We start from the raw sequence: 14,038 nt of genomic DNA, 5'->3' as shown, positions 1-14,038 counted from the left end.
ATTGCTGCTGTCTCATTTGTAGGTAACGTGAATACATGTATGTGTGTCTTTGGGTGTTTACGAGTTGGGTTGCGTGTATATGTGTCTGTCTGTGAGTGTATACGAGTTGGGTTGCGTTGTTAGACTGTCTCTTTCATGTGTCTGTGGCATTTTTGAGTTGGTAGTGTCACTTTAATGTGTCATATTGTTGCTGACTACTGGTGCCGCCATTGCCATTGCCGCTGCTGTTGCTGTCGTTGCTGATATTTTTCTTTATGTCACACTGCAAGACAATCCAATCCCCGTGAGTCGAGTGTGGAGAGGATCTCAGCTGTAGATGTAGCCGTAGTTGTGTGGCTGCGACGGCTGCTTGTGAGATGATTTACTTTTATTGTTATTAACTTTTTTACTTAAGTTTACTACTTTGGCTTTTAATGCAATTTATGAGATGGCTCGAGTGTTAGTGGCAATAAACCGCCACCGCCGCCAACGTTACCACCGTCACCACCATGGCACTGCATCACCACAACCCACGGATTCCCACCAATGTCACCGTGGTGATAGACAACCGACCCTACACTTCCCCAACGCTGGGAGCGGTGGGTGAATGGTTCCTGTTACCTTTGGATGGGAATAAAATTGTAAATGGGTACTTACTTTTATAACGTAACAAATATCCTCCTTTGATTTGTTTACCAACATTGCCTGCAAACGAAAAAACAGAAAAGAGAGAGGGAGAGAGAGAGAAAACAAAGCAAACTGTTATTCATTCACCTGAAGAGGATTATTATTATATTTTGGGCTATATTTGGTGTTAATACGATGAAAATAAGAGCAAAAACGATCCAAGGTAAGTATCACAAAGACAACCATAATGGACTGATTGAATTCAATCAGGAGGATTTCCATTCCCATCCGAGATGAGATAGATGGTGAAAAAGGCCAACAGATTTCTAGATGGGATGCGATGGCAAACTAAAGGTTTGAATGAGATGTATCATTTATGACTATGTTTCATTTCCTAAATTCGGATCAATTTGTAATACGCAATTCAACTATAGGGATCATCCCTGCGATAGTCGAGACTTAAGAATGCGCTGCAATACCAGAAGAAATGCGCTTTTAATGGGTAAATTGCTCACAAACATCTTGAGCATTTGGTTGGTGAAATCATCGCTGAAAAAGGGTTCGATGTCTTTTCCAAGGTTCTTTCCAATGATGTAGTGCTTATTGACATTTGTCTTAAATCCTTGGATGTCAAAGTGGGTGGGAAAAACATTAGCCGGAAGTCGATTCCACATACGAACGGTTCAGGCGAAATAAGAATCCTCTCTATAATGCATTGTGCGGTCCACTGGCCAATCAATTACAAACGAGTGTGAGTTCCAGAAATGTCTAGTATCCCTGATATACATCCTTACATCAGGAATAAAAAGACTGATATCAGACGAACACACACCATGAAAGTATCGATAGAACAGCGCCAAACAACCCACATTGCGACGATGATGAAGGGAGGCAATAGAGTTGGATACCCCACTGTCCCCCATCAACGCCATCGCTCTCCTCTGTACACGGTCCAGTAGCTCCAGGGATGATTTTGAAGCTCCAGCCCATTTATTGTCCGATGTCGCCGACAGCGGGACAGTGAGTTGTGTAAGGCCCTTCGACATCCTTTTCTAATTTGGCCAATATCAGTCCAGATTTGAATATAGACCGATCTCTCGATTTAGTATTTTGGGGCCACAAAAGGCCCATTTATTGACCGATTTTGCCAAAATTTGGGACAGTGAGTTGTGTAAGGCCTTTCGACATGCTTCTTCAATTTGGCGCCGATCGGTTCAGATTTGGATATAGCTGCCATATAGACCGATTTCCGATTTAATGTCTTGGCACCATAAAAGGCGCATTTATTATCCGATTTCACTGAAATTTGACACAGTGACTTTCGACATCCGTGTCGTATATGGTTCAGATCGGTTTTTGTTATACACAATTGAACAATGACTTGTACTTATTAGTATATGGTCCAAATCGAAAAATATGTCGATATAGCTGCTATGGAGCATAAGGTATGCATTTTTCACCGGATTTTGACGAAAGTTTGTTTACATATATACCCGTGGTGGTGGGTATCCAAAGTTCGGCCCGGCCGAACTTAACGCCTTTTTACTTGTTTTTTTTTTTCGATTTTCTACTTTTACGGACTTTGGAAATTCGGTCCGATTTTTACAAAACTTAGCATGAGGATGTTTATTTGATGTCATAATACGTCTGTAAAACTGTATCTAAATCGGTTCGGAGCTTCATGTACATCTTTCATCCGATATGGCGTTTTAAGATTTTAGTAGCCACAATTTTCGGTTGATCTTTACAAAATTTCACATGAGGTATTTTAAATGGCGTCCCAATACGTATCCAAAATTTCATCAAAATCGGTTCCGATCTTTACACGATTTTACATGAGCTGTTTTAATTGATGTCCTAATGTGTGTTCAAACTTTCAAAAAAGGTCTAGATTTACTTTTAGGTGATATACTATTTTAGGACTGCAGTAGCCACAATATAGGCCCTATTGTAAGAAAGTCTTGCACGATTCTGACTAGATTTAGACATAAGTTCTATGTATTAAAAGCAGTAGATATTCTCGGTGGTGCAGGGTATTATATAGCCAGCTGCGCCCGACTTTGGCCTTTCTTTACGCATGATCTCTGCTGACAGTTTTAAACGTATGGTAATAAGGAGCCAGCTGACCTATTTAAGACCGGAGGCGGTACGCTGATAAGAACTATTCATCAGCTTGCTTGTACAGTTGGGTTAGAAGAACGATAATCGAAACTTCATGCCATATATGGTTGTCCTTGGGCCTTGTTGGAAATTTCATCGCCTGCACATTCTATACCCTGATTACAGTTAAAGTGAGAGACAGATGGATTCACAGACATGGCTTAGTACATCTGAGTCGTTGGGTACGCTGCGTCACTTCATAGTTGGGAAGCAGGTCATAATCCATGTTGTACCGTTAAGTTGTGCAATTAAAGCACATCTAAACGGGTCAAATCGGACCATATTTGGATATAGCTGCTATATAGACCGATTTTCGGATAAAGGGTCTAATGCCCATAAAAACTTCATTTTTCATCCGATTTCACTGAAATTTGAAACAGTGAGTAGTTTAAAGCTTCCCGAAATCTGACCCAAATATGGTTCAGATCGGACTATATTTAGATATAGCTACCATATAGACCGATCTGCCGATAAAGGGTCTGAAGCCCATAAAAGCTCTATTTATTGCAGAGTTTCGCTGAAATTTGAAACGGTGGGTAGTTTTAGGCCACCCGCCATCCGACCCGAATATGGTAAAAATAGGACTGTATTTAGACATATCTGTCATATAGACCGATATGCCGGTCAAGGGTCTGAAGCTCATAAAAGCTTTATTTATTACCCGATTTTGTTGGAATTTCAAACACAACATTCAACAGTGACTTATATTTATAAGACCACTCAATGCCCGTGCCGAATTTGGGTGCATAAGTATCCAATTTTCATCGGATTGTGACGAAATGGGGGTTTTCGTATATTCTCGAGGTGTTGGGTATCCAAAGTTCGGCCCGGCCGAACTTAATGCCTTCATACTTGTTAATGTTTACTTTCGTCGTTTCCCTTGCCCTTGTTGCCGTTAAATTGTTTGAGAGATCTCTGTTGCCAAACAGGACATAATTGAAATGGCCCCAGATCCCTTACTTGATCCAAGGCTATTTCATTTGAGACTTGTTTATGCCAAATAATTTAGGAAAGAAATATTAAGCGAATCGCAAAGCCCTTAGGAAGAAAGGAAAACGAATTGAATTCATACAATTTGTATGCGGGTATTTTGTAGTCATTCCAATTTAGAAATCTCTGCGGACCGAGCACTGAGACGATTTCTCAAAGTGACCTTATTGTATGATATTTCCTCAATCATTGCTGATGCTGCTGCTGGCCATGCTCTTCCTGTGCTACTGCTTATCCTGCGTATAGCATGGTTTTTGCGTTTCCAAGCATTTCGATGGCAATAACGTACCAAAGGCCATCAAAGAATAGAAGCTGAAATTTAAATTTGAAATTCAATCGAGTGAATAATCGTTCATTCGCTCCAATTCAAAATGGCGGAATTTGAAAATGCTGCCGAGCAGCTGCAGCTTCCCAGTCTGCCGGAACGCCAAGGATGTGGGTGGGTGGGCGGCTTGGCTAGGCTAGGGTGTGTAATTAACGGAAGGTTTCCTGCGTTGGATTTTTGTTTTTGCGTGTTTCCTTTGCTTTGCATGTGAATCATCATCATCTTCTGCTGGTGTTCGAAGTAAATAATCTGTGTATTCATGTTGGTGTGCGTGTGTGTATGTCAGTGTCAGTGTGTGATTGTAGGCTATCAAGCCAAGACAATGAATTTTTCTTGATTGGTAGCATTACTACTGTTGGGTTGCTTGTTCAGATTTGCTGTTAGCTCTGGTCTTCTTCTTGCTTCGCTTTATCCTTGTGTTGCTGCTACTGCGATCTAACGACCGAAATCAGTTAAAGTGCAGCGTTAGAGAAACATCATATCATCGCCTCACCACTTCTTAGTCTTCTTCCCTGCGATTCGACAAGTTGCCAGCAATATGCAGCACCAGCACCAGCAGCAGCAGCTTCCGCTGATGACTATGCGGGCCACATGACAAGGATAAGAACGAGGATGAGGATGGGGATAATGACGATGTTGACGCTAAGATAGTACTCTTAGATTTCTTTCTTATACTTCGACATTTCGCAATTGTCTTATCTCTTCCTCACCTTCCTCTCCTTCTGTTTGCCATTCCCATTATTCTTTATTATTATTATTTTTTTTTGGTAATGCTTAAGCACTGGAATCTCAGCAGCTCTTGTCATATTTTCCTTGAGAACAGTATTATCCTTAGGAAGCGGAGAAGCAATGAATGAAAGGAAATGCATTCACCAGCATAAATCAATCACAACGAAAGGCGAGTCTATCTAAGGGCATTATTCAATCCATGGTCTTTGCTGTATGTGCTAGAGTGTTTTTTTCCCTTGCTGCTGCAGTTACAGCTCGATGTGATGGATGGGTACGAGTATGAAATCGACAGATAATTTGGGGCCAACTGTGGTCGTTTACCCCCCCATTGAGCGCAATCCATAGAGAGGGGGGTGCTACAAGGGTCATGGAGAAATTGTGTCGGATTTCATTTTAATTAATCAATTGTTGTATGGACATTTTTCTCTTTGGGATTGTGGTATAGTTCAAATAGTTCATCGTTAATTTTGAGCATGAACTAAGCAATGGATGAAAGCGAGAGAAAGATATGGAGAAATAAGCAATGAGTTATTTTTTCACTCGGGTCCACAGCTATTGAACCTTAAATAATTTGTTACTTTTTTCCCCCATTAGAAAAACCGATAGGGAGAGAGCGTCTGATAACATTTTAGACGTAAAACCAGTTAAAATGCAATAAGTTTGGTCTAGCCAATACCATCAAAAAATTTATAGCTGGAGATTATTTGCATCTCAAGAAGGAGATTGCTTTCTGTGGGAGTTATCGGTAGATCGCTTTTATGATAGCATTAAACTCCATATGGGAATTTTAGCAACATGCCAAGAAAAAAAGTTCTATACATCGGTGGGAAACATTCGGACCACTTGGAATGGATTTTGAAAGGCGTTAAAATTTCAGATAAAACCTTAACATAATAGCACGTTTGCATGGAAATTTTTATGATCTGGATTTAACCAAATCCAAAAAAAAAAAAAATACTGTCCGTTTACACTGCGTGTTTGGGGATTTAAGTGACATACACAAGCGTACATGCGTATACATTGATGTGCAAATCACACACATCCATACACAATTCTTAAAAACAGTTGCATATTTTGGTACTTTTAGCGATTATTCAGCCATCAAATCGGGTTTATTTGGGATTTAAAAATAAATCCTGGAAAAATGGGATTTATTTTTGTATGGTAAAACCTAAAAAAAACTAAAACACAGGATTTAGCTTTTAAATCTCGAAAAGGCCATAAATCCGTATTAGGTGGCCAATGTAAACGTACTTAAAACAAAATATGAAAATTTTACAATACACTGCAGAGAAGTTATAACAAATTATTAATATTCAAAAATTTAATTTCAAAACTTTAAAATTTTTTTTATACCCTCCACCATGGGATGGGGCATACTAATTTCGTCATTGCCTTTGTAACACCACGAAAAACTCCTCTAAGATCCCTTGTTGTATATGTGTATATTCTTGATTGTCATGACATTTTAAGTCGATCCGTTCGTCTGTTTTCATGTCTAGTTGTGACAACAAGAACAACATTTGAAAAATTCGACATTTTTGAAAAATGGTCTTCGATTTTATAGACTCCCCTATAATAGGGTATAAAAGCTCGTTACTCATGTGTGCAATAAATACGATGTTCTACTTGCGTTCTGACACTCAGAATAACACTTGTTGAAAGTCAGCTAGGGAATATAGACCACTTCAAGCCTTGATTCAAATAGAAACCATGTAAGAGCGTGCTAAGTTCAGCCGGGCCGAATCTTATATACCCTCCACCTCTCTTTTTAGGCAATAATAAGAACTGTTATGCTATTCGAGCTATATCAAGTTATAGTCTGATTCGGACCATAAATGAATTGAATGGCGAACATTGCAGAAGTCATTGTGTAATATTTCAGTCCATTCGCATAAGAATTGCGCCTTGTAGGTGCGCTCGAAACAAAATCGGGAAATCGGATTATATGGGAGCTGTATCAAGCCATGGACCGATTTAGACCATATTATACACGTATACTGAAGGTCATGAGAAAAGCCGTTGAACAAGATTTGTGACAAATCGGATGAGAATTACGCCCTCCAGCGGCTCAAGAAGTCATGGTCCAAGATCGGTTTATATGGCAGCTATATCAGGTTATGAACCGATTTGCGCCATACTTAGCACAGTTGTTGACAGTCATAACGAAACAAATCATGCAAAATTTCAGCCAAATCGGTTAAGAATTGCGCCCTCTAAAAGCTGAAGAAGTCAAGACCCAAGATCGGCACCGATTTTACATAAGTGAGCTCGTAGTGCTATGTGTCCCGTTATGATACCAATAGCTATACTGACCTCCTTCTTGCTTCCTTTCAGTAATAGCCTCGTCTTCGCACGATCTGGATCCCCCATAGACTTTTCGCCGTCCTATGGACCGTTTCGCTGTTTCACAATATTGCATGCGCATTCGTCGCCCACTCCCTTAACTTGGACTGCGTCGACCCGAAAGGTTTCGGGTTGACCAAGTTTATTGACGACAGTCCTCTGGCCTTCACCGCCAAATCGTCTGTCCTTTCATTTTCCCTTACTCCGTTATGGTCGGGCACCCAAACGATGCAGATTTTCCCATCCTCAGAGAAGGCGTCAATCTCCTTCTTACACTGCAAGACTGTTCGTGACCTTACCGTCCTGGTTGTTATTGCCCTTATGGCAATTTTACTGTCCGTAAAGACGTTCACACTCGACGTCCTCGCGTTAGCACCACATCATTTCACGCCCGGAATTCCGCCTGCAGGACCATCTTATGGTCAGGCAGTCTAAAACAGATCTCAGTCCCCGATTTCTCAATGTAAGCCCCCAGGCCCACTCTGTTCTCTAGCTTTGATCCATCCGTGTAACATGATCTTCCAGACGCCAATACTAGGGTTCCATCAATCCAAGACTGTGCCTCTGGCAGGAATGCCTCGCACTCAACTTCGAGGTTTATCTCATGTATCCGATCGGAAATCTCTTCCCTTCCTTCCAGGTTTCCTATTGTCGCCTCGATTATACCGCGATGGTATGAGCTGCTCCCATCCTTAATCCATTCTCCCATCGCCTTAAGTCCCATAACCGTAGTGGCTGCCTCACACCTAATCTGTATGTCAATGGGTCGGATATCTACAATAGAATAGTCTCCAGTGCCCTAGTGGGCATCGCTCTGCCTATGCCACAACAACATGTTCTCTAAACCTGTTGTATGGTCCTTATGTTGCACTTTTTCTCCATAGCAGTCCACCAAACTACTGAGGCGTAAGTAAGTATTGGTCTAATCACGCTCCTGTAGAGCCAGTGGACTATCCTCGGATTCAGTCCCCATTTCAAGCCAACGGCCCGAAATGGGGACTGAACATCTGTGAGCCTTCTCAGTACGCTCCTGAATGTGACTCTTCCAATTCAGTTTCCAGTTCAAGATCACACCTAAGTATTTGACCTTGTCAGATATGGAATTCGTCTTATTGAGGAAGCGTGGTGCCTTAAATTGGCCCACCTTCGTCTTCCTCATGAACAGGCATATTTCAGTCCTCTCTGAGTTAACATTGAGACCTCTGGGTATAGCCCAGTCATATGCCATATGCAAGACCCTTTCGGTCCTTCTGCATAGCTCGTTCGGATCCTTACCCCTAAGAAGTATTATAACATCGTCTGCGTAGCAGACGGGTTCAAATCCCTCCTCAGTCAGCATCCGTAATAGGTCATTTATGGTGGTCACCTATAGGAGTGGCGATAAAAAACTTTGGCCTGAGATCAAACTCACCCTTTTTTGGGGTTTTACTCTATATACCACCCCCGCATTTAAAGGCGCTAAAATTGTTCCATAGTGTAATAGCATTCCATAGAAGAGTGTTATACTTTCAATTTTCATTCAGGAGCATTTTTTCAAGTAGCTCCTATTCATCTACCAAATGTTTTCATTAAAATTTTGCACCGACTTTCATGAAGTTTGCCACGTCTTGTTACCTTGCCCACCTGAATACATCCACCCCGAAAATCAGTTCTGATTTAAGTATAGCCTTCATATAATGACATTCTCATTTGACACTTGTGGTCTAGGTGTTTGATACTATATAGTGGACCACGGCCGATTTTTGTCTTTCCCCTCTTGTTTTGCATTCGAGAAAATCTATAACAATGGGGTCGCCAAAGCACCTGCGTAGACTGGACAATACAAGTAAGCTAATAATCGCACAAAGTCCATAGATTTCAGTTGGGTGTTTGCTTCGTTCTTCCAGCCTCAGACATTTGTGGACAGTGATTATTTATTTGCAATATTTCATGCCATTCCCCTTGGCATGTGTCCTATGGCTTGGTAATATATTTCCTAACCGGCCGTGTCCAATACAGCCAATCATTTATCCTTCATACACATGGTAGACAAAGGATTCATTGAATTCATTCGATGTTATGTCCTTGCTCTTATTTGCAAGCCTTCGCTCATGTCCCAGCATTTTTTCTGTTGTTGACATACTGCTGTGGCTCCGCACTATTTTCCAGGAATGGTTATACTGTGGGTATTCATTTACGTTATTTGTTTTCTGTTTTTGTTGCTTTTTTCCTCTCTCTCTCTCTCTCTCTCTCTCTCTCTCTCTCTCTTACTCACTCTCCCTACGAATTTTTGCAAAGAATCCTGGTGCTTTTGTTGTTGTTGTTCTGCATTATCTTAAAAAGCAATTCTAGCAATTGTGGCAAATGGTATTACCTTGAATTCATTTATTGTTCAACGAATGCTATTTATTGTGGGTGTCATTATTGGTGTTGTTGCTGTTATTGTTGTGGAGCTCAATTCACATTCAAATAGGGAAGAAAAAGGAAAGCACCAAAACGTTGTGGCGTCGTTGTGCAGGAGACTGACGCTACAGTCTCCTGCAATCAATTGCAATTGATCAGAATGAGCATTTACAATTCCCCCACCCTCCCGAAGAGGAATTTCAATTTATGGCAAAAGCTCCTTTAACAAGGACAAGGAATAGAAGAACGGCAAGAAATGGACAGAAGACATGTTCGTCAGCACCTCCCCTCACTGTGGCAAATTCAGATGAAAACAAGACTACTCAAGGACTGAGGCCCTACAACAAAGTTTACCTTCTGACGCCTTGTACCACTGCAAAGTGACCAATTTTACACCAAGTCACTCCACATACAAATCAGAAGCAATTTTCAGCACCTTTTTCGTGAGAGTTATCCTAAAAACGTGTAGTACCACTCATAAATTTCAATCAATATCCTAAAAAAATGTTGATGTTCAGTTTGAGAGAGAAAAGTCTTCTATTTACACGTCGTTTGCGTATCAATAAAAGAAAAAAATTAATCGCTGATGATTAAGACTTTGTTTGTTTAAAAAAAAAAAGAAAAATGAATGAAATCAAGTCTAGTGTAAAGAAACTGAATGGAGAAATTTATCAGATTTGGAAATAAATACAAATTGGAACTCTTGCTTAAGGAGGATTTGTGGGAAATAGTTTCCAAAGAAGAGCCTGGTACTCCTGATGGAACTTGGAAATCCAAAGATGGAAAATATAATATAAGATTTTATCGACCGCCTCATCTCTCTCAGAGGCGATCTCCAATGGCCAGCCTGCTCTTCCAACTTGAGTCCGTGCGATTTATTTTTATGGGGTTATTTCGAAACCCTGGTTTATATCGATCAACCATGGAACAAAGCATACCTCAAGAACAACATTCGGGACGCTATTGTCAACATACCGATTGATATGTATATTAAATCCTAAACGTAATTTGCTTTTAAAACAAGGTAATGTGCGAAGGCTAGAGGATGCGTTGAAGACTAACATACGATGATAATTTCAAGTCTCCTTATCGACCACTGCGAAAACTTACAAAATTGTTTAAAATAAAAAAAAAATTCAAACATTGATAAATGATGTCGAAAGAAATCAGTTACGGAATTAGTTTATTGGAATTAGCAGAAGTACTAGTTTCAGGGTGAACTGGTTACTCCGATGACGAACCCATTTTAAATTTACCAGTTGTTTACACTGAAAGTTAATAAAAGGGCAACAAGTTCCGATTGCTTTAGAGCTAGTGAATAAACATGTTTGGAACTAGTGGCCGGGACTACTGGGTCTGCTTTAAAAGATGGATGCACAAAACAAAAATTTTCTTTACGCTAGAGTTAATGCTCAATTCTCACGTATTCGAATTCTTTTGGCTTCAGTCGTTGTTGAGACAGCAACGAAGGAACACACGCAACGGTGTATGCATCCTTTTACTGATTTTAATCTAAACCAAGTAAAAAGGCGTTACCACCTCGGGTATACATGTAAACCACCTTTCGAAAAAATCCAGTGAAAAATGCATACCTTATGCGCCATAGCAGCTATATCGAAATATGTTCCGATTTGGACGAAATACTTATAAGTACTGGTCATTGTTCAATTGTGTATAACAAAATATTGATTTTTAGTAGATATATCTAGAAATAAACTGAACAGAACCATATATGATACGGATGTCGAAAAGCCTAACATAAATCACTGTGGCAAATTTCAGCGAAATCGGATTATGAATGTGCCTTTTATGTGGCCAAGTCATTAAATCGAGATATCGGTCTATATGGCAGCTATATCAAAATCTGGACCGTTTTGGGCCAAGTTGCAGAAAAATGTCGAAGAGCCTAACACAACTCACTGCCTCAAATTTCGTTGAAATCGGACAATAAATGCGCCTTTTATGGCCCAAAACCTTAAATTGAGAGATCGATCTATATGGCAGCTATATCCAAATCTGAACCGATCTGGGCCAAATTGAAGAAGAATGTCGAAGGCCCTTATACAACTCACTGTCCCCAATTACGGCGACATCGGACAATAAATGCGCATTTTAAGGGCTTAAATCCTCAAATCGAGAGATCGCTCTATATGGCAGCTATATCCAAATCTGGACCGATCTGGGCCATATTGCAGAAGTATGTCTAGGGACTTAACATAAATCACTGTCCCAAATTTCAACGACATCGGATTATAAATGCGCCTTTTATGGGCCCAAAACCTTAAATCGAGAGGTCGGTCTATATGGCAGCTATTGTATATCCAAATCTGGATCGATCTGGTTCAAATTAAAGATGTGTACCGAAGGGCCGAACACAACTCACTGTTCCAAATTTTGGACGTCGGGAGACCTAAAACTACCCACTGTTTCAAATTTCAACGAAATCGGGTAATACATAGAGCTTTTATGGGCTTCAGCCCCTTTTTCGGTAGATCGGTCAATATTGCAGCTATATCTAAATATAGTCCGATCTGCTTTTATGGGCTACAGACCCTTTATCTGGAGATCGGTCTATATGGCAGCTGTATCTAAATATAGTCCGATCTGTACCACATTTGGGTCGGATGTTGAGAGGCTTAAAACTGCGCACATTTTAAAATTTCAGCTAAATCGGATAAAAAATAAAGTTTTTATGGGCTTCAGAAACTTTATCGGGAGATCGGTCTGTATATCTAAATATATATATGGTCTTCAGACCCTTTATCGGGAGATCGGTCTATACGGTAGCTATATCTAAATATTGTCCGATCTGAACCATATTTGGGTCAGTTTTCGGGAAGCCTTAAGCTATTCACTGTTTCAAATTTCAGCGAAATCGGTTAATAAATAAAGCTTTTATGGTCTTCAGACCCTTTATCGGGAGATCGGCCTATATGGCAGCTATATCTAAATATGAACCGATCTAATCCATATTTAGACCAGATGTCGGGAGGTTTAAAATAACACACTGTTTCAAATTTCAGCAAAATCTGGTGAAAAATAAAGTTTTTATCTATCCTTTATCGGAAAATCCGTCTATATAGCAGCTGTATTCAAATATAGTCCGAGATGGCCAGCTCAATAACTTTACCAGCGTGCATCAAAAAGACGTATCCGTGCCAAATTTCAGCTCAATATCTTAAATGTTAAACGGACAGACGGAAAGGCACACGGACATTGTTAAATGGTTTTAGAATTTTTTTTTTACGACGATGCAAAATATTGGGTTGCCCAAAAAGTAATTGCGGATTTTTCATATAGTCGGCGTTGACAAATTTTTTCAACGGCTTGTGACTCTGTAATTGCATTCTTTCTTCTGTCAGTTATCAGCTGTTACTTTTAGCTTGCTTTAGAAAAAAAGTGCGCGAAATTTTGTTTTGCATTTGTTTGTTTGGCGTCAATTTTAATATGGGTACCACATGTATTGAAAGAAATTCATTTAACAAACCGAATCAACGCTTGTGATATGCACCTTAAACGCAATGAATTCGATCCGTTTTTAAAACGAATCATAACTAGAGATGAAAAATGGATTGTTTACAACAACGTATGTCGAAAACGATCATGGTCCAAGCATGTTGAACCAGCTCAAACCACTTCAAAGGCTGATATCCACCAAAAGAAGGTTATGCTGTCTGTTTGGTGGGATTGGAAGGGTGTGGTATATATTGAGCTGCTTCCAAGGAACCAAACGATTAATTCGGATGTTTACTGTCAACAATTGGACAAGTTGAATACAGCCATCAAGGAGAAGCGACCAGAATTGGTCAATCGTAAAGGTGTCATATTCCCCCAGGACAACGCTAGACCGCACACATCTTTGGTCACTCGCCAAAAACTGAGTGAGCTTGGCTGGGAACTTTTGATCCATCCACCATATAGCCCTGACCTTGCACCATCAGACTACGATTTATTTCGATCTTTGCAGAACTCCTTAAATGGTAAAACTATAAAATCGCACTTGGTTCAGTTTTTTGCAGATAAAGGCCAGAAGTTCTATGAACGTGGAATACTAAATTTTCCAGGAAGATGGCAAAAGGTTATCGAACAAAATGGCAATTATATATTTGATTAAAGTTCATTCTAAGTTTTATTAAAAATGCATTTACTTTCTTTTAAAACATCCGCAATTACTTTTGGGCAACCATATATACTTTTTAGGGTCGGAAATTGATATTTCGATGCGATGCAAACGGAATGACTAGAGGAATAAACCCACTATCCTACGGTGGTGGGTATAAAAAAATAATAAAAAGGGAAGGAAAATATTGAGAAATTGACAAGTTATTTAGCTATTTAAAAAAGAGAAATTTATCTTAAAGGAAAATCGCTGCTGATAATTTCGATTTATGTGGAAGACGCATGAAGATGATATAAAACTGCCAATCAGATGTCAGGCTTCGTCATTTAAAAGGAATTAACTTTCTCCCTCTTCTGGATCTAGCAAATCCTAATGTATCG

General features: G+C 39.9%; 1 protein-coding gene across 2 annotated transcripts in view; it reads right to left on the bottom strand.

Annotated features, from left to right (window-relative positions):
• The window catches only part of LOC106083759 (uncharacterized), an 80,714-nt gene that overhangs the window by 22,982 nt on the left and 43,694 nt on the right, over window positions 1-14,038 (bottom strand). For both annotated transcript variants that reach the window (XM_059363738.1, XM_059363739.1), the window contains exon 3: window positions 637-684. In XM_059363738.1, the coding sequence (XP_059219721.1) occupies window positions 637-684 (48 nt within the window). The remainder of the gene's footprint in view (window positions 1-636; window positions 685-14,038) is intronic.

This window comes from Stomoxys calcitrans, chromosome 2 (assembly GCF_963082655.1).
Source record: "Stomoxys calcitrans chromosome 2, idStoCalc2.1, whole genome shotgun sequence".
NCBI classification, from domain to species: domain Eukaryota; kingdom Metazoa; phylum Arthropoda; class Insecta; order Diptera; family Muscidae; genus Stomoxys; species Stomoxys calcitrans.
This window is presented reverse-complemented; position numbering and strand designations above follow the sequence as displayed.